Source organism: Leuciscus leuciscus (genome assembly GCF_965113295.1).
Source record: "Leuciscus leuciscus genome assembly, chromosome: 23".
Taxonomy (NCBI): domain Eukaryota; kingdom Metazoa; phylum Chordata; class Actinopteri; order Cypriniformes; family Leuciscidae; genus Leuciscus; species Leuciscus leuciscus.
Genome location: NC_138747.1, coordinates 33,836,441 through 33,858,148, shown reverse-complemented (window position 1 = coordinate 33,858,148; position 21,708 = coordinate 33,836,441). Strand labels below are relative to the sequence as shown.

The 21,708-nt window shown below is 44.0% G+C and overlaps 1 protein-coding gene across 1 annotated transcript; it reads left to right on the top strand.

Moving 5' to 3' along the window:
• Positions 1–7,848: 7,848 nt before the first annotated feature.
• On the top strand, positions 7,849–8,842 carry LOC309487448 (tripartite motif-containing protein 16-like). The gene is made up of 2 exons (XM_082155113.1): positions 7,849–7,916; positions 8,132–8,842. Exons 1-2 carry the CDS (start codon positions 7,892–7,894, stop codon positions 8,668–8,670), a joined length of 564 nt encoding a protein of 187 aa, XP_082011239.1. The 5' UTR covers positions 7,849–7,891; the 3' UTR covers positions 8,671–8,842.
• Positions 8,843–21,708: the final 12,866 nt, after the last annotated feature.

Sequence of the window (21,708 nt, the reverse complement as noted above, 5' to 3'; positions counted from 1 at the left end):
CGTCACAATTAATCACTCCTGTCAATCAAGTCTTGCTGCCTTTTCATACTTGTATTAATTCCAGCGTTAATGTCTTTAGAGACTATTTTTACTCCTTTCTTTGGAAACTCCCTACATCTAACCGCTCCTATTAATCAAGTATCCTCAAATTTCCTAGCTTAACCGTTTTACAGCTAATTTCCCGAATTTTTGACTAGATAGTCTTTTTTCTAAAAAAGATCTATCTCTATCCCAGCATATCAAATACTTTAGAGGTTTACTCTTCAGAGGAACTTAAATTAGCCAAATTAAATTGAATTACTTAACTGAATTCCATTTTTCCCTTTTATTATTATGTCTGACATATATTCATTGGCAACACAACTGGTAATTAAAATAGCACAGTTCTTTTAAGCAGTTTCAGTCTATGTTTAATCATCAGGCAGACTTATAATTATTTAGAATAAAATAAGGTCTTACCTGGAATGATCAAACAAAGGCCTGAAGACATCAATCCTGTTCGTGACGCTAATTGTAGACTTGGAATTTAGTCTTTCCCCTTATTATTAGATTCACAGGACCGGACACCAGTTATCTTGCCAAGAAGAATCTTTTATTCTTATATGTCAGGAGAGAAACTCTGAGAAGATGTTACATTCATGCCAGGTCTATACGTTCTCGTATTTCTCTTCCCTCACATCTCTTAGTTTCTCTCTCCTCTCATAGTTTCTCTCTCCTCTCATAGTTTCTCTCTCCTCTCATAGTTTCTCTGATGTATACAGTAAGATTGAGCTTATATACATCACTGAGAGGCTTCCTTTTATGGTAACAAACTATATTGCTTAGCTTTAAAAATGGAACGTATATGTCATGCGAACACATGGCACAATTCACTTCCATATTAAGAACATATCTTTGTTGCTTACATCTGCATCAGTTGCAAACATGTTACATTGTACACACCCTCTACAAAATATAGCTCATCCACCTGTCTCATGTGACATGATCGTCACATGGTTCCATGCTATCTATAGTCTCCTCATGCACTCAACACAGACACATAACTCTGGCTTGACAAAATACATTATGAAATTATTATGAAATTATTATGAAAATGAATAAAGAAAAATAATACAAATACATAACATTAAACAGTAAATTTTTAGTCTTCAATAATAATCTAGCAAATTATAGACCCATTTCAAATCTTCCATTTATGTCTAAAATATTAGAAAAAGTGGTGTCCGCTCAACTGGGCTCTTTCTTGCAACAAAATGATATCTATGAAAAGTTTCAGTCTGGATTCAGACCGCATCATAGCACTGAAACTGCGCTCGTTAAAATCACAAATGATTTACTTTTAGCTTCTGACCAAGGCTGTATCTCAATACTAGTTTTACTTGATCTTAGTGCTGCGTTCGATACTATAGATCATACATTACTCTTAGATCGACTACAAAATTATACTGGTGTTCAAGGACAAGCACTAAGCTGGTTCAAATCATACCTATCTGACCGCTACCATTTTGTCTATTTAAATGGAGAAAAATCGATCATAACTCCAGTAAACTATGGAGTGCCGCAGGGATCTGTATTAGGCCCTCTGTTATTTTCAATATATATGATGTCACTTGGAAATATTATAAGGAAACATGGAATTAGTTTCCATTGTTATGCTGATGACACTCAAATATATATTTCATCACGGCCGGATGAAAACGCTAAATTTTCCAAATTGACAGAGTGTGTTAAAGATATAAAAGATTGGATGACGCATAATTTTCTTTTATTAAATCCAGACAAGACAGAGGTAATACTTATCGGTTCAAAAAACCGCCCACAAAACCTCGCACAATACAACTTTAACATCATAGGATGTCCTGTTACTTTATCCTCTACAGTAAAAGACCTGGGTGTTATACTCGTGTAATAAGGGATCCACTGGAGGCAAGTTGAGAAATGAGAACCCAAGTGCAGTTTATTGTAACTAAAATATAACATGAAACAAAAACATGACGTGGCATGAAAAACAAAAACCATGGCATGAACATGAAACTTACACTACAGTAGATCCCTTATTACAGAATACTTGACCTACAACAATGAACCCAGCGGTTGCCCTCCTGAACCTACGCCAGGGGAATTTTCCCATTGAAACGTATGTGGCAGAATTTTGTGAACTCTCTCACCTGGTGGATTTTAATGATGTGGCGCTCAAAGACATTTTTAGGGTAGGTTTAAATGAGCCTGTTTGCTACCAGCTACCTGGGGGGAAAATTCATTGGTCTCTGGCACAATACATGGACTATGCCCTATTATTGAGCGGTTCCTCATTGACTGTGGGTTTTACATTTACATTTACATTTAGTCATTTAGCAGACGCCTTTATCCAAGGCGACTTACAAATTAGGACTAAATTCAGCGAGTCATCATAAAGAGGCAAGAGCAACAACAACGCAGGAAGTGCTCAAAATACGAAGTTCAAGTATTATTCAGAGTAGCATAAGCCTGATAAGTGGTGTTTCGATGTGTGATGTTTTTTTTTTTTTTTTTTTTTTTTTTTTTTTTCTATAAGGTTAAGTGCTCACGGAAGAGATTGGTTTTCAGCTGTTTTTTGAATGTTGTCAGGGATTCTGCATTCCGGATGAGGGTGGGGAGAGCGTTCCACCAGCATGGAACTGTGAATGAGAATGTTCTGGAAAGTGATTTTGTGGCTTTCTGTGATGGAACCACGAGACGTCGCTCGTTGACCGATCGTAGGTGTCTGGTAGGGATGTAGACTCGTAGGAGTGAGTGAAAGTAGGAGGGAGCTGAGCCTGTGATAGTTCTGTAAGCAAGCGTCAATGCCTTGAACTTGATGAGAGCAGCTAGAGGTAGCCAGTGCAGAGAGATGAACAGAGGAGTGACGTGGGCCCTCTTGGGCTCGTTGAAGACAAGACGAGCTGCAGCATTCTGGATCATCTGTAGGGGTTTGGTCGCACATGCTGGGAGTCCAGCCAGAAGGGCATTGCAGTAGTCAAGCCTAGATATGACCAGGGCCTGGACGATAAGTTGTGTTGCATGCTCAGTTAGGAAAGGCCTGATCTTCCTGATGTTGTGCAGTGCAAACCTGCATGATCGAGCTGTCTTTGAAATGTGATCTGTGAAGGTCAGCTGGTCATCAAACGTTACTCCAAGATTTCTGACCGATCTTGATGGGGTGATTAATGATGACTCTAGCTGGATGGTGAAGTCGTGCTGTAGAGATGGATTGGCAGGGAGGACGAGAAGCTCAGTCTTTGCCAGGTTGAGCTGCAGGTGATGTTCCTTCATCCATGTGGAGATGTCCGCCAGACAGCTTGAGACCCGTGCAGCTACTGTGGGATCATCTGGTTGAAAGGAGAGGAAGAGCTGTGTGTCATCAGCATAGCAGTGGTAGGAAAAACCGTGTGCCTGTATGATGTGTCCCAGTGATGTGGTGTAGATGGAGAAGAGGAGGGGACCAAGAACTGAACCCTGGGGAACCCCTGTGGTCAGCTGATGTGCTCTGGATACCTCACCTCTCCATGCGACCTTGAAGGACCTACCTGTGAGATAGGACTCAAACCAGTGGAGTGAAGTTTCTGTGATGCCCAGTGATGAGAGGGTGGACAGAAGGATCTGATGATTCACCGTGTCGAAGGCAGCAGACAGATCCAGGAGGAGAATCCCCACAAACCCACAGTATCTGCCAAGCCTGAGCCATTTCACGTCATGCCTGCCAAGCCTGAGCCACTTCACGTCATGCCTGCCAAGCCTGAGCCACTTCACGTCATGCCTGCCAAGCCTGAACCACATCACGTCACGCCTGCCAAGCCTGAATCTCTTCATGTCATGTCTGCCAAGCCTGAATCTCTTCACGTCATGTCTGGGTCTCTTCACGTCATGCCTGCCAAGTCTGAGTCTGTTCACGCCACGTCGGCCGCCGAGCCGGTGTCTCCTGACAAGATGGCAGCCGCCGAGCCGGTGTCTCCTGACAAGATGGCGGCCGCCGAGCCTGTGTCTCCTGACAAGATGGCTGCCGCCGAGCCTGTGTCTCCTGACAAGATGGCCGCCGCCGAGCCTGTGTCTCCTGACAAGATGGCCGCCGCCGAGCCTGTGTCTCCTGACAAGATGGCTGCCGCCGAGCCTGTGTCTCCTGACAAGATGGCCGCCACTGAGCCTGTGTCTCCTGACAAGATGGCCGCCGCCACGCCTGAACCTGAGCCCTCAGTTATGGCTACACTAACAATTATGGCCACAGCCATATGGTGTGTGTGGTCGGTGCACACATTTGAAGTTCACGTCACGTCTGCCGAGCCAGAGCCTGTTCACGTCACGTCTGCCGAGCCAGAGCCTGTTCACGTCACGTCTGCCGAGCCAGAGCCTGTTCACGTCACGTCTGCCGAGCCAGAGCCTGTTCACGTCACGTCTGCCGAGCCAGAGCCTGTTCACGTCACGTCTGCCGAGCTAGATCCTGTTCACGTCACGACTGCTGAGACTTTTCACGTCATTTCTGTTCTGGAGTCGTTGTCTGTTCCAGCCCATAACCCCATAGCTGTCCCCAAGAAAATTTTTGGGGGGGGCAGTAGTGTCCTTGATAGGACCATGGAGGCCGCGCCGCCATGTTCACCTGAACTGTCTGGTCCACCCTGGCCACCTGAACTGTCTGGTCCACCTTGGCCACCTGAACTGTCTGATCCACCCTGGCCTCCAGCACAGCCGGATCCGCCCTGGCTTCCTGCACTGCCGGATCCACCCTGGCTTCCTGCACTGCCGGATCCGCCCTGGCTTCCTGCACTGCCGGATCCGCCCTGGCTTCCTGCACTGCCGGATCCGCCCTGGCTTCCTGCACTGCCGGATCCGCCCACGCCTTGCCACGGCCCAGGTCCGCCCACGCCTTGCCACGGCCCAGGTCCGCCCACGCCTTGCCACGGCCCAGGTCCGCCCACGCCTTGCCACGGCCCAGGTCCGCCCACGCCTTGCCACGGCCCAGGTCCGCCCACGCCATGCCACGGCCCAGGTCCGCCCACGCCATGCCACGACCCAGGCCCGTCCACGCCATGCCACGTCCCATGTCCTGTCCCCCTGCACGGGCCTGGCCCACCATCCCTCCCCCATGACCTCCTCCACTCCACCACCCTCCTGGTCTTATCTTGTGTTTTGGTTTTGTTGGGCGTCGGGAGACGCCCTTAGAGGGGGGGATTCTGTCACGTTTTGGGTTTGTTCTTGTCATGTTTCTGTGTCATGTCTTGTTTCCATGTCTGTCATGTGATTCCCTGTTTGTCATGTGATCCTGCCATGTCTTGTCATTGGTTAATTGTCTGATCATTGTTCACAGGTGTCCCTTGTTTTGTCATTAGTCTGTGTATTTAAGCCCTCATGTTTGCCATGTGTCTTTGTCAAGTATTGTTTCCTGTAATTCTGCTGTAGTGTAAGTTTCATGTTCATGCCATGGTTTTTGTTTTCATGCCACGTCATGTTTTTGTTTCATGTTTTATTTTAGTTACAATAAACTGCACTTGGGTTCTCATTTCTCAACTTGCCTCCAGTGGATCCCTTATTACAACTCGATTGCAACCTGTCTTTTGAAAATCATATTTCATATGTTACAAAAACAGCCTTTTTCCACCTTAGAAATATTGCTAAGCTACGTAATATGCTATCAGTTTCTGATGCAGAAAAGTTAGTTCATGCATTCATGACCTCGAGACTGGATTACTGTAATGCTTTATTAGCTGGTTGTCCTGCATCCTCAATAAACAAGCTACAGTTAGTCCAAAATGCCGCCGCTAGAGTTCTTACGAGATCAAGAAAATATGATCATATAACACCGATTTTATCATCACTGCATTGGTTACCTATAAAGTTCCGTATTAATTACAAGGTATTGCTACTGACTTATAAAGCCCTAAACGGCTTAGCTCCAGTCTATTTAACGGATCTTCTATCGCCCTATAATCCATCGCGCTCTTTAAGATCACTAAATTCAAGGCTTTTGGTCATACCTAGGATATCCAGAACCACCAAAGGAGGGAGAGCATTTTCACATTTGGCTCCAAAACTCTGGAATAGTCTTCCTGATACTGTTCGTTGCTCAGACTCGCTCTCCCAGTTTAAAACTAGATTAAAGTCGCATCTCTTCAGCCAGGCATTCATATAATCCTACAGTTCAAACTACAATCCGGCCTCTAGCTCATAAATGCCAGAGGAGAACTGGCCCCCGACTGAGCCTGGGTTCTCCCAAGGTTTTTTTTCTCCATTAGGTCACCTGATGGAGTTTTAGGACACCATTAGGTCACTTGATGGAGTTTTTCGGTTCCTTGCCACGGTTGCCTTTGGCTTGCTCAGTTGGGGATATTTTGGGGATATTAATTTAATTTTATCAATCAATAAATTCCTCTTGAAACAAACTTTGTTGTATTATTTTAATTTAATACTGTGAAGCTGCTTTGATACAATCTGTATTGTGAAAAGCGCTATACAAATAAACTTGACTTGACTTGACTTCCGTATTTATACCTGCACTGCGGGGGTGGGGCGTGTGATTCATGCACGCCAATGTCCATTGGCTCGTTTTTACAATACTCGAAGATGAGAGGCTCCCTGGCGTGATCCCAATCAGTCAACACGTCGACTACGCCCGACTGAAAGGGAACTGTACATTTCTCGTCTATTACCATCCATTGCTACTTATACCAACAACGGAAATAAGCGCAGTTACAATAGCTAAATATGTGTTGCTATAGTGTGACGATAATGAATTGCAATGGGTAGCACTTCAAAGTCAATACCAAATCAAAACTAGTTAGCACATTATTTGTAATTGAAAGGATTTGTTGACAATATATGGTTATAGTTACACTTAAAAAAGTTACAAAATAGATGTATGAGATAATAAAAACATATACCATTAATTGTACCCAGCATATATGTAGAATGTTACCTGAGAGACAGGAAGGGAGAGAGAGAGGGACTTTAGAAAAAAAGACGTAAAGAGCCAGAGAAAAGAAGAGCCAGAGAATCAAAGAGCCAGAGCAACTGTTACAATCTTCTTTTATCCCTTTCCTTGACCATGTGACTGTAACCCAAATGTGAGACGTTCAAACTGACCAATCAGAAGATGACAACTAAAGGTGTGACTATTAGAAGACACTCGATGTATGGTCAGGATGATCTTGGTCTTTTTAGGAGAGAATAAGTCTAAATATATATTGAATATATATTGAAATCGTTAATGTGGGTGATTCAACTCAGATCCAAAAACTGGGTCACTTCTAACACCACTAACATGGGTCTACTGTAGCCTGTATTTACTGTTAAAATCACCCATTTAAATACTGCTGATTCTATTGATATTGATATTAATATCTGATAACAATGTGTTTTCAAGAATTTAAGAGATATGATTTTGTGAAATCAGCATTTAAAACCAAACATCAATGATGCGTTTTTATAATTGTAATATTATAACTAAAATGTGGCTTCCGTGTATTCACAGAAATTCTAATAAGCAGTAGAATTATTATATAGGTTTATTAAATGATTGAACATTAGACATTTATCAGTCAATTGATGTCTCTTTGAATAAGGAGGTAGAGGTTTAATCCAAGTCTTATGAAGTGATATGATTACTTTGTATGATGATGAACAAAGTGACATTTGAGTCCTATTCCCTCTCAAATCAAATCTGTGATCAGTTCATGTCTACAGAATCCAAATCAAATATGGTGACATGTCACTAATATCAAACCCTCAACAGTGGTTGTGTCAGGATCTGGGCTCTGTAAACAGCAGAGACATTTCTAAATCTGTGTTGGAGGATTTCTGCATGTGTTAGCAATGGATGCAGGATCACTTTCTCTTGCCATGATAATCACACTCTTCATGTCTGTTGATTTCCACAGATGTTCCCATGACCAGGAGCGAGTTCCTTCAATGTAAGTCAGAAAACAAGCAGAGAAACTCACTGAGTGTGTTCATGTTCTTCCGGTAGAAGCTGAAAGAAAACATGACAGAAGAGTTTTAGAGTTGATCATGTGAATGATGATTAAACTGCACTGAGACACTGCTGATACATTGAACATGAAGAGTGCAACTAAATTAAAAGATCAGATTCATAATTCCTGATTCTGATGTGTTTTATCTCCATCAGATTCCCAGCCGTTCACTCTGGATCTGAACACAGTGCATAAACGCCTCCGTCTGTCTGAGGAGAACAGAGTGATTACTAATACTTACCCAGAGCTTCAGTCGTATCCTGATCATCCAGACAGATTTGATTATTATGAGCAGGTGTTGTCTAGAGAGAGTCTGAGTGGACGCTCTTACTGGGAGATTGAGGGGAGTTGTGGTGATGTGTCTATAGCAGTGTCATATAAAAGCATCAAGAGGAAGGTTTATGAGTGTGGGTTTGGACGTAATGATCAGTCCTGGACTTTGGAGTGTTCTTACTCCAGTTACTACACCAGACACAATGACATACGGACTGATCTCCATGTAAAGTCCATCAGTCATAGAATAGGAGTGTATGTGGATCACAGTGCAGGAACTCTGTCCTTCTACAGCATCGACGGAGACACAATGAGCCTCATCCACACAGTCCAGACCTCATTCACTCAGCCGCTCTATCCGGGGTTTTGGGTTGGTACTGGATCATCAGCAAAACTGTTGATGAATCAGAATAAACTGTAGAGATATTCTACCCATAATGCTTTGAGCTTCATGATAAATCAGTAACAGTGAGATGTAGTAGAATCTGTTGTTTTCTCTTCGTTATATTAATAACACAGCTGAACTTCTGTCACTGAAATATCATGTCAGAATAACTGTGTAATAAATCCTCATATAGACATCAGCGTGTGTGACAGTGTGTATCTGTGCTTTTCTCAAGCTCTGTTTGTGTTGATGAAGATCAGCTTCATTTAGTTCCCTTTCAGTCAGTCACATTCAACGGAGCGGACGTGTCGACTGATTGGGATCACGCCAGGGAGCCGGTCATCTTCGAGTATTGTACAAACATGCCAATGGACATTGGCATGCGTGAATTGCATCACACGCCCCGCAGCGTGGGTATAAATACGGAAGTGGATGCATGCACCAGATGTCTTTCGCTTCAGAGCCGATCAGGTTACTGATGTCTCTGAAGAGTGTTGCTTACAACGACCAGTTGTGTCGGTGTTCTTCTGGAAGACTCTCCCAGTGTAGGTGTTTATAGCAAGTGCAGCGGTGATCGCAAGCTACGGAAGCTCTCAACTACTGTTTTCACAGCATTTTCATAGAGTGTTTTGTTGACAGCCGGTTGAGGGTGGAAGTAGTGAGTGCTTCACTGAAAAGTGTTACCGCAATTGTTCCCCTGTGTGCTCTGGCACTGGTGACGGGTCCCATTTCTAAAAGAGCAACACGGGTGTGTTTGCGTCTTTTTAAAGATGCCATTTCATCCGTGCTTTCTGTAGGTAGGTAGGGCTCGTCTGGAATTCTCCACCGTGTCCCGAACAAGGTTATAATCGTTAACGAAAACGAACGAAAAAGGTGGGAAAAAACGTTGTCGTTAAATTAGGTTTTATTAACAAGGTTCGGGAGGAACACGTTCTAATGATCAAGCAATCAAGTCATTCTAACCAGCTGTCATCAATCAGTAATCAACAGGTCCACTCAATCAGCATGAGTTAAACCTATAAATATACGCAGTTGACTCACCCATATTCCTCGACAGTTTTCAGCATCCCTCCACCACCCCATCTCCTCACACTTGCATGGTTATCTTCCTAACCAGAGACGGGGGAGTACTCTGGGTTCGGGCCCAATTTCCGAGCTCGGAGCCCTCCCCCCGGACAGCACGCCAAATACGCATAACCATTTACTCTCTGATCATTCGTAAGTGTGAACTCGTGAACTGAAATAAAAATAAAAACGAGGCATTACAAAAAAACGATAACTAACTAAAACTGTAATGTGTGTTTGGCAAAACTAACTAAAATAAAATAAAATTATAGAGTAAATGTCCTTAGTTTTCGTCTTTGTCAAGGTCTTTCATTTTTTAACGCTATTTAAACACGCAGCGTATTCGTTCAGCTGCATTTCCTTTCCCTGCTCTCCCTCATCTCTCTGTCACTCATGCGTCTCTCACATGCGCGCGTGTGCACACACACACACACACACACACACACACACACACACACACACACACACACACAGCCCTTCCCCTCCGTGCACACCGCGTCTCCATGAGAACGAGTGTTCGTTCGCCGTTGAAAGCAAGTTCGCGAAAGGTTGGTATCTCTATCTCGTGAACACCTTTACACAATCACACATTAAAAAGTGGTATAAAAATATTTTTAATTCTGAATATAATTTTGTCAGTGTGTTAATGTCGACCCGAGAAGCGATTGCGCCTTCTTTAGAAAGTTAACTAGTCGCAAGTTTGAGGTAAAATGCACTTTTTGGTTGTGGTTGTCGATGTCAAAACACTATATAAGCTGTGATTCAAATATTAAATAATGTTATGTCATTTTTTTACTTTTACACTTAATGTTTGCTGCTTAAATCCAGATGAGTAGGCTATTGACTGTATAGGGTACATTTAGTAGCCTATAGGGTGTGAAAATTGTACAGCTGTGGTATTTGTATAGGGTGTGAATTCTGTATAGAAGATGTGTAGATTTTTGGTACGGCGTGTGGATTTTGTAAGAGGTAAAGGAATTTCAATGGGGTGTGAATTTTTTTCTAAAATTGTATGGTTTTTGTTGAGTTATTGTAACACAATACTTTTTCTGACCTTTTTGAATCTTGCCCCTGACAAATAACCCAAATTACAAGAAAAGACTAAAACTAACACTAAAACTAATAAAAACTAAACTAAAACTAAGCATTTGCAAAAAATAAAAACTAAACTAAACTAGCAAACCCACTTTAAAAACTAATTAAAACTAAACTGAATTTGAAAACAAAAAGTCTAAACGAAATAAAAATAAAAACTAATGAAAAATGCAAAACTATAATAACCCGTCTCGGTTGGATGATTGGTTTCTCGGGGTGGGCCGGGCTGGGCCTGAGCCCGCCGCCCCAGTACCTTTCTTCACTGAAGTGCATGAGGAGCTTATTAGGTCGTGGATGGCACCTTTCTCTGCCAGAAACCACCTTGGTAGTTCCCCCTCCCTCACTATCCTGCGACTAAGGGTTACGAGGCTATCCCTCCAGTGGAGAGGTCTGTCGCGATGCAGCTGTATCCGGCAACCGCTACCTCATGGAAGGGGGATCCTCATCTCCCCTCTAAGGCCTGTAGGTTTTTGTCCGTCCTGACGGGCAAGGCTTACAGAGCCTGTGGACAGGCTGCATCTTCACTGCATGCTATGGCACTGCTTCAGGTCCACCAGGCCCAAGCACTCATGGATATGCAAAAGGGTAGTTCAGACTGTGAGCTCAGAGGTGAGCTCCGCACTGCAACCGACCTTGCCCTCCAGCTCATGCGGTCGGTCTGGTGATGTCCACATTAGTGGTCCAAGAGCGCCATCTCTGGCTCAACCTGGCTGATATGAGGGAAGCGGACAAGGTTCGGTTCCTGGACTCCCCCATTTCCCAGGTTGGGTTATTCAGCGACGCAGTGGAGAACTTTGCCCAACAGTTCTCTGCTGTCCAAAAGCAGACGCAGGCCATCCGGCACATCCTGCTCTGGCGGCCTGCTGCTGCCTCCACCCGTCTGCCTGGGGTATATCTTCCACCTGCTCATCGCCGAGGGCATCCGTCTGCATCCGCCTCTACTCCCCGCTGAGTCATCGCAGCAGCCTCCACCCAGATCTCAACGTGGACCCAGTCGCAGACACGGCGCCCCAACCAGATCTCAGCATGGACACGGTCGCAGACATGGCGCCCCGCCCACTCCAGACGCTGACAAGCCAGGTGGTAAGCGCAAGCGCAAGCATCCCTGAAGCGGGCCGCTCAGGGATGGAGTGAGAGTTCTTGGAGATGGTCACCGATCCACTCCCTCCCGCTGGTGGAGGATCAGGAGGAGTCTTTGTTTGTGTATGTCTGTTCTGCCACTGGCTCTTGTAAAAGTGGAGCCAGCGGTACCTACATTTTCAAAGAAAGAGCAAATTCCTCTGTTGCTGAGCCCAGAGAAGTTAGCTGGTCGGTGTGCGCCCTTTATAGCCTTGCAACCTTCAGCTACCTCTGATTCACCATCCTACAGTGACGGCGGTTTGAGGACCTGGTTTCACCTTCTCACGCTTCACTGAGGTCTTCTAGAAACAGGTAAGAGTTGCACAACACACTCAGACCCTGTCTCGGGCGCCTTCGGGCCTTTCGAGCTGGGTCCCTGTTTGTTGCCTGAAGTCTGTGGTATCTGTGGTTCCCCTGATCGCCCAGTTGTAGCACTACACGGTGCTCCTGGCTGATCCAGCGTTTTCCCCCGTACCTACAGACACGGCTTCATTAGGTGGCATTGGGTGCGTTTGAAGACCGGTCACACCTTCTCATGCATTCTCTGCCGCTACCTAGAGACAGGTATTTACAACTCAGACCCTGCTTCGGGCTGCCTTCGGGCCTTCCGAGCTGGGTCCCTGTCTCTAACCCGCTGCCTCACTCTGAGTATGTCTCTGATACATTGGGCCCCCTGTGTTGGTCCGTTGTAGCACTGAAAAGTGCTCCTGACCGACTCAGCCGGTTCTTGTATCATCAGACTTGGCTAAGATGATTCAGTTCTTCCGGCCCCCGCCCATGTGCAGCACTGTTTGTTACACATCTGTGTTCAGATTGTGCTGCCGTGTGTGCGGTCGCTTCCTACTGGTGAAGGTTGCAATAGGGCCGTTCCTCCAACCGATATGAAAACAGGCTTCTAAGTGAGGCCTGTTCTTCATTGTACTCAAATTATAATGAGTTAGACCATTAGGGATCTGTGTGCTTGATTCGGGCCCTTTGTCTAAGCCTCCATTCAGGGTTACTACAAAGTACGCATTACTAATGCCATCCCTTTGGATGGTCTGCAGCGTGGGGCCTGAAGGACGCATACTTCAGATATCCACTCCTCCGTAAACATAGGCCATCCTGTGTCTTGCGTTGAGGGGTGAAAAAGATGAAATGGAGATGAAATCTGCCTTGCGTCCCCTCTTTACCTTCTTGGGACCTATCTCCAGTGCTACTGCACTCTGAGACCTCCCCTGAGTACTCCAGGTAGTTGAGTTAAAAATCTGTTTTTAAAGAAACAGTTCTCCTACTTGCTTGTTCTATCAAGAAGGTAGGGGACCTGCACACATTTTCGGTCAACGAATCGTGCCTGGTTTCGGGCCGGCTAACTCTCACTATTTGAGACCCCGGCCTGGATATGTGCCCAAGGTTCCTACCCCTCCCTTAAAACGGGACCAGGTGGTGAGCCTGCAAGCGCTGCCCCGGAGTCCCGGCTGCCCCAGCCCTGACTTTTCTCTGTTCCTCCCGCTGTGTGGTTATATAGGACAGAATGCAAATTCTCAGGACCTCTTCAGCTCTTGTCTGTCTCAGAAACCAGCAGAAGGGTAGGTGGTTTCCATGCAGAGGTTGGCCCACTAGGAGAAGTGTGGCCATCATCTTGGGTAAATTCCAAGGTGCACCGTGCCCACCTGGGTAGTGAGCTCCTCCATAAAGAGAGTTTAGCTCCTTCCTGGGTGTTGACATGAATGCCTCACTGACAGATTAAGAGTTGTGGGCTGGACAACACCAGCACATTCGCTAAGAAATTAGCCTATGTGTCAAAGGCCGGTTGCTTCGTGGGCTCCCTTCACACGAAGCCAGCTTCACCTTAAGCCCGGTTTGTAGCGTCGGCTTGCTGCGCCATTCCCCTCCTGTGGACTGGATAAGTGTGCCTTTTGCTCCAGTCGAGTTCCCTTTTCCTAACCCTGTTGAGTTCCTCCTCACCCCGTCGGTGTTGGACGTGGCGGAGCGTCTGATACTTGTACGCTTGTGTAACTTGTGTTAGGTGGGGTCCATATGTTGTGATCCCTACGGTGATCCCGTATGTGTATTCTTCCACAGTGTGACTCCCTGCGGTGAGCCTGTATCTTCCTTGGCAGAGCCTGCTCTGCCGTCACTGACCGGTTGTGCTCCCCCCTGTTATTGGCTGGAGCCACCTCAGTGACATATCATATGTTGTACTGCCCACTAAATTCGCTCAGTCCATATGTGTTTCTCCACATGTTACCTCCTTCGTGCAGGATGTGGCTTCCGCAGCGTAGACCTTCCAAAGAAAGTAACGCTTTCCCAGTGGTCCTGTGGAACAGCAGTGACTTTCCTGGACTAAGCCCTGTCATTCCGCAGGTGCGGAGGATATGGAGGCTTTTGTCTAGGCACTGGAAGGTGGCAGCAGTAGTGGCGTTTTATTAGGATCCCAATTAGTCGACACGTTGACTACATCACACTACTTACCGACTGAAAGGGATTGTCTCGATTACTAGTATAACCCTCGTTCCCTGAAGGAGGGAACAGAGACGTAGTCCTCTTGCCACTATTGCTCTACCACCCCTGACCGAGTTCCGATCGGCTCCTTAGCAAAAAACAACTGGTGTGTGCATCCACTTCCATATTTATACCCACGCTGCGGAGCAGGGTGTGTGATGGAATTTATGCATGCCAATGTCCATTGGCTCGTTTGTGCAATACTCGAAGATGACTGGCTCCCTGGCGTGATCCCAATCAGTTGACACATCGACTACGTCTCCGTTCCCTCCTTCAGGGAACGAGGGTTACACAAGTAACTGAGACGTTTTATAGTAGAGTCACATCAATCATTTATAATTCAAGTAGAAGTGTGGTTTGTTAAACGTATTTTAATCCAAGTGTATTTTATGGGTTCAAGCACTGAAGCTGCTGCAACATTATTCTATTTTCACTGTTTTATCAATTATTATTTTTCTGCTCTAAACTTGTCTGGGCATTAGATTCAAGCTAATAAGCAACATTACCTTTTTGTTAATGACTCTCTATTAGGGCTCAACTCAACTCAACTCAACTTTATTTATATAGCACCACTAAAAACAACAATTGTTGACGAAGGTGCTGTACACATATCGTCAGCATTTAAAACCATATACAACAAAATTACAAAAACAGAACACCGAACAGACAAGACACAGCACAAATCAGCTACAATTATAAGCCAAAGAAAAATGATAGGTTTTGAGTTTTGCTTTAAACTCATGCAGTGTAGAGGCAGTTCTAATAAAAACAGGTAGGCTGTTCCAAAGTTTTGGTGCAGCAACGGCAAAAGCTCGATCTCCTCTCGTTTTCAATCTAACCCGAGGAACATTTAAAAGTCTCTGGTCGGATGACCTATGAGACCTTCCTGGATTGTGGATGGATAATAAATCAGAAATGTATAAAGGAGCCAATCCATTCAAGGATTTAAAAACCAGCATCAAGACTTTAAAATCAATTCTGTAACGGATTGGGAGCCAGTGCAGCGATTTCAAAACTGGAGTAATATGCTCTCGTTTACACACACCCGTAAAGAGCCTAGCATCTGCATTCTGCACCATTTGCAGACGGTTCAGAGTTGCTTGGTTAATGCCCGAATACAGGAAATTACAATAGTCAAGCCTTGTTGAAATAAAAGCATGAATCACCCTTTCAAAATCCTTAAAAGAAAGAAATGGTTTAACTTTAGCTAGGACTCTGAGCTGAAAAAATAACTGGTTTTGACTACCATACTAATCTGTTTGTCAAATTTGAGAGCACTATCGAAAAACATGAAATCCTCAAATATGATTGAAACCATTTAAGGGCATTTCTCCGAATGCCCACCCAGTGCTCCAAACGTGAGATGAGGACAGAGTGGTCAATAGTGTCAAACGCTGCACTCAAATCCAACAGCACTAACACAGCAGACTTGCCAGGGTCAAGGGTCAGTACAATATAATTTAAAACTTTAACCAGTGCTGTTTCTGTCTCCCTCCACCCTCAAAGTACATGCTGCCGCTTTTTCAGCATATCATGACCACATAGATGGCAAAACAGTTGGAAAGCACGACCTGGTCGTCAGGTTCCTTAGGGGGGCGAGACGTTTAAATCCTCCTCGTCCCCCCTCCATACCCTCTTGGGACCTTTCCCTGGTGCTTCGAGCACTTCAGGATGCTCCCTTTGAGCCTTTGCAGTCAGCAGACTTAAAGCTTCTCTCCTTGAAGACTTTGCTGCTGATTGCACTGGCCTCGATCAAGAGGGTAGGGGACCTGCAAGCATTTTAGGTCAACGAATCGTGCCTAGAGTTCGGGCCGGGTGACAACCATGTTGTACTGAGACCCCGGCCTGGCTATGTGCCCAAGGTTCCTACCACTCCCTTTAGAGATTAGGTAGTGAACCTACAAGCGCTGCCCCAGGAGGAGACAGACCCAGCCCTGGCTTTGCTCTGTCCCGTTCGCACTCTGCGTATGTACGTGGACTGAACTCAAAGCGTCAGGACCTCAGACCAGCTCTTTGTCTGTTACGGAGACCAGCAGAAGGGAAAGGCTGTCTCCAAGCAGAGGATGGCCCACTGGATAGTGGATGCCATCGCCTTGGCTTACCAAGCTCAAGGCGTGCCCTGCCCGCTCAGGTTGCATGCACACTCCACGAGAGGCGTTGCATCCTCCTGGGCACTGGCACGTGGCTCCTCGCTAACAGATATCTGTAGAGCTGCGGGCTGGGCGACACCTAACACATTCGCTAGATACTATAGCCTACGTGTAGAGCCCGTGTCCTCCTGTGTTCTCACCCTAAACGGGTAGAAGCACAGTGAGTACCGGCTCTGTCGGCTTGCTGCACCCTACTGTGCATCCTTATTGCTCCAGAATCAAACCTGTTGAGTCCTCCAACACCCTCGGCCCAGACATGGTGGAGCATCCGGTGCCAGGCCTTTGTCCGCTGAATCCTTGAGAACTGGGTCTAGGCTGGGTTCCATATGGTTGACCCTACGGGGATCCCATGTGTATATATTCTCCATGGCTGCTCCTAAACGGAAGCTTGTGTCTTTCCCTTGGGCTAAGTCACCCACTATTCATATGCAGTACAACCCTCGGGTTAGTCCATATGTGTATTCCCACATAACTCTCCTTCAGAATGTGGCTCCCGCAGCGTTCCCCTCCTTCAGATCAGGCACCCTTTCCCAGTGTTATCCAATAATATCACTGTATGGGTTATCACGGAACAACAGTGACAGATACACTCGGTGTAATCCCTCTCCTATCGTCCTTCCAGGCAAGAAGGTGTGGAGGCTTCTGAGCAGAACCAGAAAATATGAACATATCACACCAGTCCTCAGGTCTATACACTGGCTCCCAGTTAAATTTAGGATTGATTTTATATTATTACTGGTATATAAATCATTCAATGGCCTAGGACCTCAATATATTGCAGATATGCTCACTGAATATAAACCCAACAGATCACTCAGATCATTAGGATCATATCAGCTAGAAATACCAAGGGTTCACTCTAAACATGGCGAGTCCGCTTTTAGCTATTATGCCAGCAGCAGCTGGAACCAGCTTCCAGAAGAGATCAGATGTGCTCCTACAGTGGTCACATTCAAATCCAGACTCAAAACACTTCTGTTTAGCTATGCATTTACTGAATGAGCACTGTGCCACTGTTCGTCCGACTGTTTGTACTGTACTGTATTTTATTTTTCTAAGCTGTTTTAATTATTCTTATTTCTTTTAATTATTTTAATTTCTTCTATGTAAAGCACTTTGAATTGCCTTGCCTTGCCCTGCCTGGGTCCAGACTTGGTTTTTTGCGAGAGGGCTCAACAATAGCTTGCTTAAGGCAAAGTGGTACAATGCCATTCTGTAGACTACTATTACAGTTTTTCTCGATTGCTTAAACACATTTTTTGAAACTATGCCTCGTATTCTCAAAACTGTAAACACAAATCTATAACGTCTCACCCAATTCCCCAAACATCCTATTTTCAGGTTAAAATGAAGCTCTACACTCAAAACCATTCACTCTGAAAACGCCGGTAAAACCAAACTTTGCCCTCAGACAGGACACACAAGCCCTCAAAATCACACACACTGAAACATAGTCTAATACACTGGTGCAATCAATTCAAAACAACATTTCCAAAACTGGTAAGTTATGTTGCTTTTTTACTGTAACTGTATACATTCAATTCTTCTGTTGTTTTGTATGTAGACCACTGTATGTACAACTTTGTGTTGGTTGGGATGTACACTGTGTACATTGTTTTTGTGGGAAAAATAAAATATATTTGTTACCATGTATTTGTGTGTTCTGAGTATAAAAACAATATTCTCCAATATTTTACAACACACTTATGTATGTACTGTCTGTAGTAAGTGTAACACTGAACAAAAAAAGGCCTAAGTCATTATGATGAATGGAGAAGAAGTGTTTTCCATTCATCACAGTGTTTTACATTGAGCACATCAGTGTTCAACTGGTTCTTATAAATGTCTATTCATATGATGGTTTGTGTGTGTCATTTCAAAACAAAATACCATTTTGAGAAGAAATAACATTGTTTTGCATGTAAAGTTTCATTTTGCAGGAGAATTCAGGGGTTTTGCCCATTGTGTGTGTGTTTTTTGATTTGTGTGTAGAGTTCTGAGGATATGAGGCATGCTTTCAGAAAATGTGTGTAAACAATTGAGAAAAACTGTAACAGTAAGATGTGTGTGAACCTAAACCTACCCATAACCGAACAAAGCTCTGTGCGTCTCATATTGACGCTAAAGGGTGCCATGTGCGTTCAATGTAGACGAAATGTCAAAAGCGTCAGTATTATGACGCCCAAGGATGAGAATGCGTTGGTGTGACCATCATATGACAGTAAAAGAGCACACACAAACCTTATTCTAATATGGAATTGTATTGGAATGGTAAAGAGGGTTGGTACGTGACAGGAGGGCCTCCACTCAAGGAGACAATATGATGAACACGTCTAAGAATGTTCCACATATGGTTGAAATACCATCATTGGCCTAGAAAGATAACATTCTGGGAGTCAAGACTATAAAGGAGGAAGGATGCTTCACTGTCACACTCTGTGCCACTCTGTGTGACTGTACGACTGCTGGCCTTTTCTTGCAAGAAAATACACCTCATCAAAGACTATTGGAAATGTTTGTCTCTAACAGTTTTTCTCAATCGATTTGGTACATTTCTCCAAACTCAGGTAAAGGCTCTCAAAACAGTTAACACAGCATACTAAACACACTCTTATGTTGTCGAAACAGTTAAGTATTCACTGCACAATGAAACACAGCATTTTATTCTAGTAATGCATTTATTAAAATTCAATATTAACATCAAAACTAAGTGTGTTCTCTGTTGATTTGATAACAAATTCAGCTGAAGATACACAAAGAAATAAATGAAAATACATTTTCTTTAATTAGGAGTTCAGGTGTATGACAATGAGTTGTCACCTCACAATTTTTTTTGTATGCAAATAAGTATATAGGTAAAAAAAAAAAAAAAAAAAAATGTACTGCATTCATTGAATCAATTAATTTATTGATCATGCCTCTCAATTACAAATATTTTCACGAGTCATGCATCGTGGGAAAAAACGCCTTGAATGCTGTATCCATCCTTGACATGCTTGTGCCCCAATATCTCCACAGGCCTCTTCCATCGCTTGAAGACTTACTTGGTTGTAAGGGTTGCGATCATGTACTTTCCATCTCCAAGAGGAGAAGAATTCCTCAATTGGATTCAGGAAAGGAGAATATGGTGGAAGGAACACCATCCTGAAATGTGGGTGATTCTCAAACCACTCTTGCACTAGTGCTGAATGGTGGAATTGGACATTGTCCCAAACAACTACAAAATTCCGCACCATTTGCTCCTGATCACCCTGTGGAAAGAGGATTTCATTGAGGAGGTTTAAAAAATGTAGGAGCCTTGCTGTGTTGTATGGTCCCAAGACAGCTGTCACAAATCAAGCCTCTGTGGTTCCTCCCACTCGCCACCAGAGGGCTCCATCTCCTGAATATTAACATTACACAGTTTCACTCCATTTCCCATAACCCCGTGCCTGGTACTGATTATCTGCACACCTGCCACTCATCACCCGGACTATTTATACAGCACTTCTCCACTGCTTCATTGCTAAGTCTTGTTTCACCCTGGTTGACATTTCTGAGCGGTTTCTCCTGTTGATACTAGGGATGGGGAAATGAAGCCTCATGAATCACTGAGGCTTTCCCCTGACTGTTCCGGGAAAAGATTCAAAGCTTCGAGAGTGTGGAGAACAGCGGTGCTTATTTAAAATAAAGCAGCCAGAAGCCTGTGTTAGAAGCTCTGGCAGATGAAGCAACCACAACACACTCCTCAGTTTCAATGTTATGTGTACAAATAAAAGCCTTTCATGTTTGTGTTTGATTTGTTCATTAAATAAATTCATTTTCCCATTAAAGTGTGACAATAAAATATAATATAAGCTTATATGATTCAATAAGATTTAATGTAGGCCTACTCTCTCTCTCTACACGCGCGTGCACACACACACACACACACACACACACACACACACACACACACACATAATGAATAAGGACATTGTATGATAGGATCATCTGTTATTAAATGTGCTTATGACACTTGTTACTGATAGTGCTTAACTGTAGCACCTCCATTTACCATCACAAAAGCCTTTTATAAATGTAAAAGCAAAAAGTCTATGAGAGCCTGGATAAAGTTAGTACTGTAAGTGTATTGAAATAGACCTGGCACCCATGTCCTCTGTTTGACACTTATTGGTCATATTAAGGGGTACAGTCAGTTTTTTTAACATTCACTTTTGTTGGGAATGCCACAACAAAAGGCATCTTTTCCCTGAAGTGCACGAAAAATGTCCCCATTGTATCCCAAATTTCACAGTAGTCCTTGTGTGTTTCTGTCATTTCCACAAAGGTCGGTTCAGTGCTATCTAGGCTGTAATTTCATTGCTAAGCTCATTAATGACATTGACAAAGTTCATTTTGTTTTAAATAAAAATGTGACGTCTTTGTAAAATGCACCTCTTCCACAAATATCAAAATCTCTCACCCTGACTATTATGAGCAAAGAAAAACAATACATTTGCCATCTCATTCTAAAATGATTAGAAGTCTACATCCCGTTTCCTCTGCTCTTTGCTGATGCCCAGAGTTTTGTTCAGAGAGGAAAGCCTGTTTAGTATACGCTGGAGAGTTTCAATGAAAGGCGGCATTACTGCTATTCAGCCGCTTCACAACAGAAAACCCAGAGCCTCAGAGCCTCTTCACTGTCTGCAAATTCACCAATCGTGACAAAATAAAAGTCATTGTAAACAAACAGAACACGATCATTAAAAGACTCATAATCTTGAATGTGATAAATATTACAAACGTGACAGGATTGATGTTACTGTACAACTATGTGCATATGAAAATAGAAATAAATAGAAATTCTCCACATGTCAGCAGCTTTGCAGAAGTGTATATAGCGTTCTTGTGATATTGGATGCTATGATTTCCTTTATCCAGTGCTGGTTCAGAAGCTCATCACATAGCCATCCGTAAGCATGGCTTTGTTGCAAAAACAATGAAAACCCTTTTTGTGCTGAGTAACACATTCCAAGTAAGCAGCTTTTTTATGTGTGTGACTTACATGAGTGTCATATTAACATCTAATTGACCTTCTGTGGTGGAGGCTGTTTACATTAGAGCAGATTCTCTACAGGACTTTTAAGCTTTTAATTAAACTGTAGTTGTGCCTGATGTTGCAGAGAGCCTCCAGCTGAGA

Coding starts and splice junctions, on each gene's coding strand:
- LOC309487448 (XM_082155113.1), top strand. CDS start 7,892: ATGACCAGGAGCGAGTTCCTTCAAT. Junction 7,917..8,131: donor CAGGAGCGAGTTCCTTCAAT/GTAAGTCAGAAA, acceptor TATCTCCATCAG/ATTCCCAGCCGTTCACTCTG.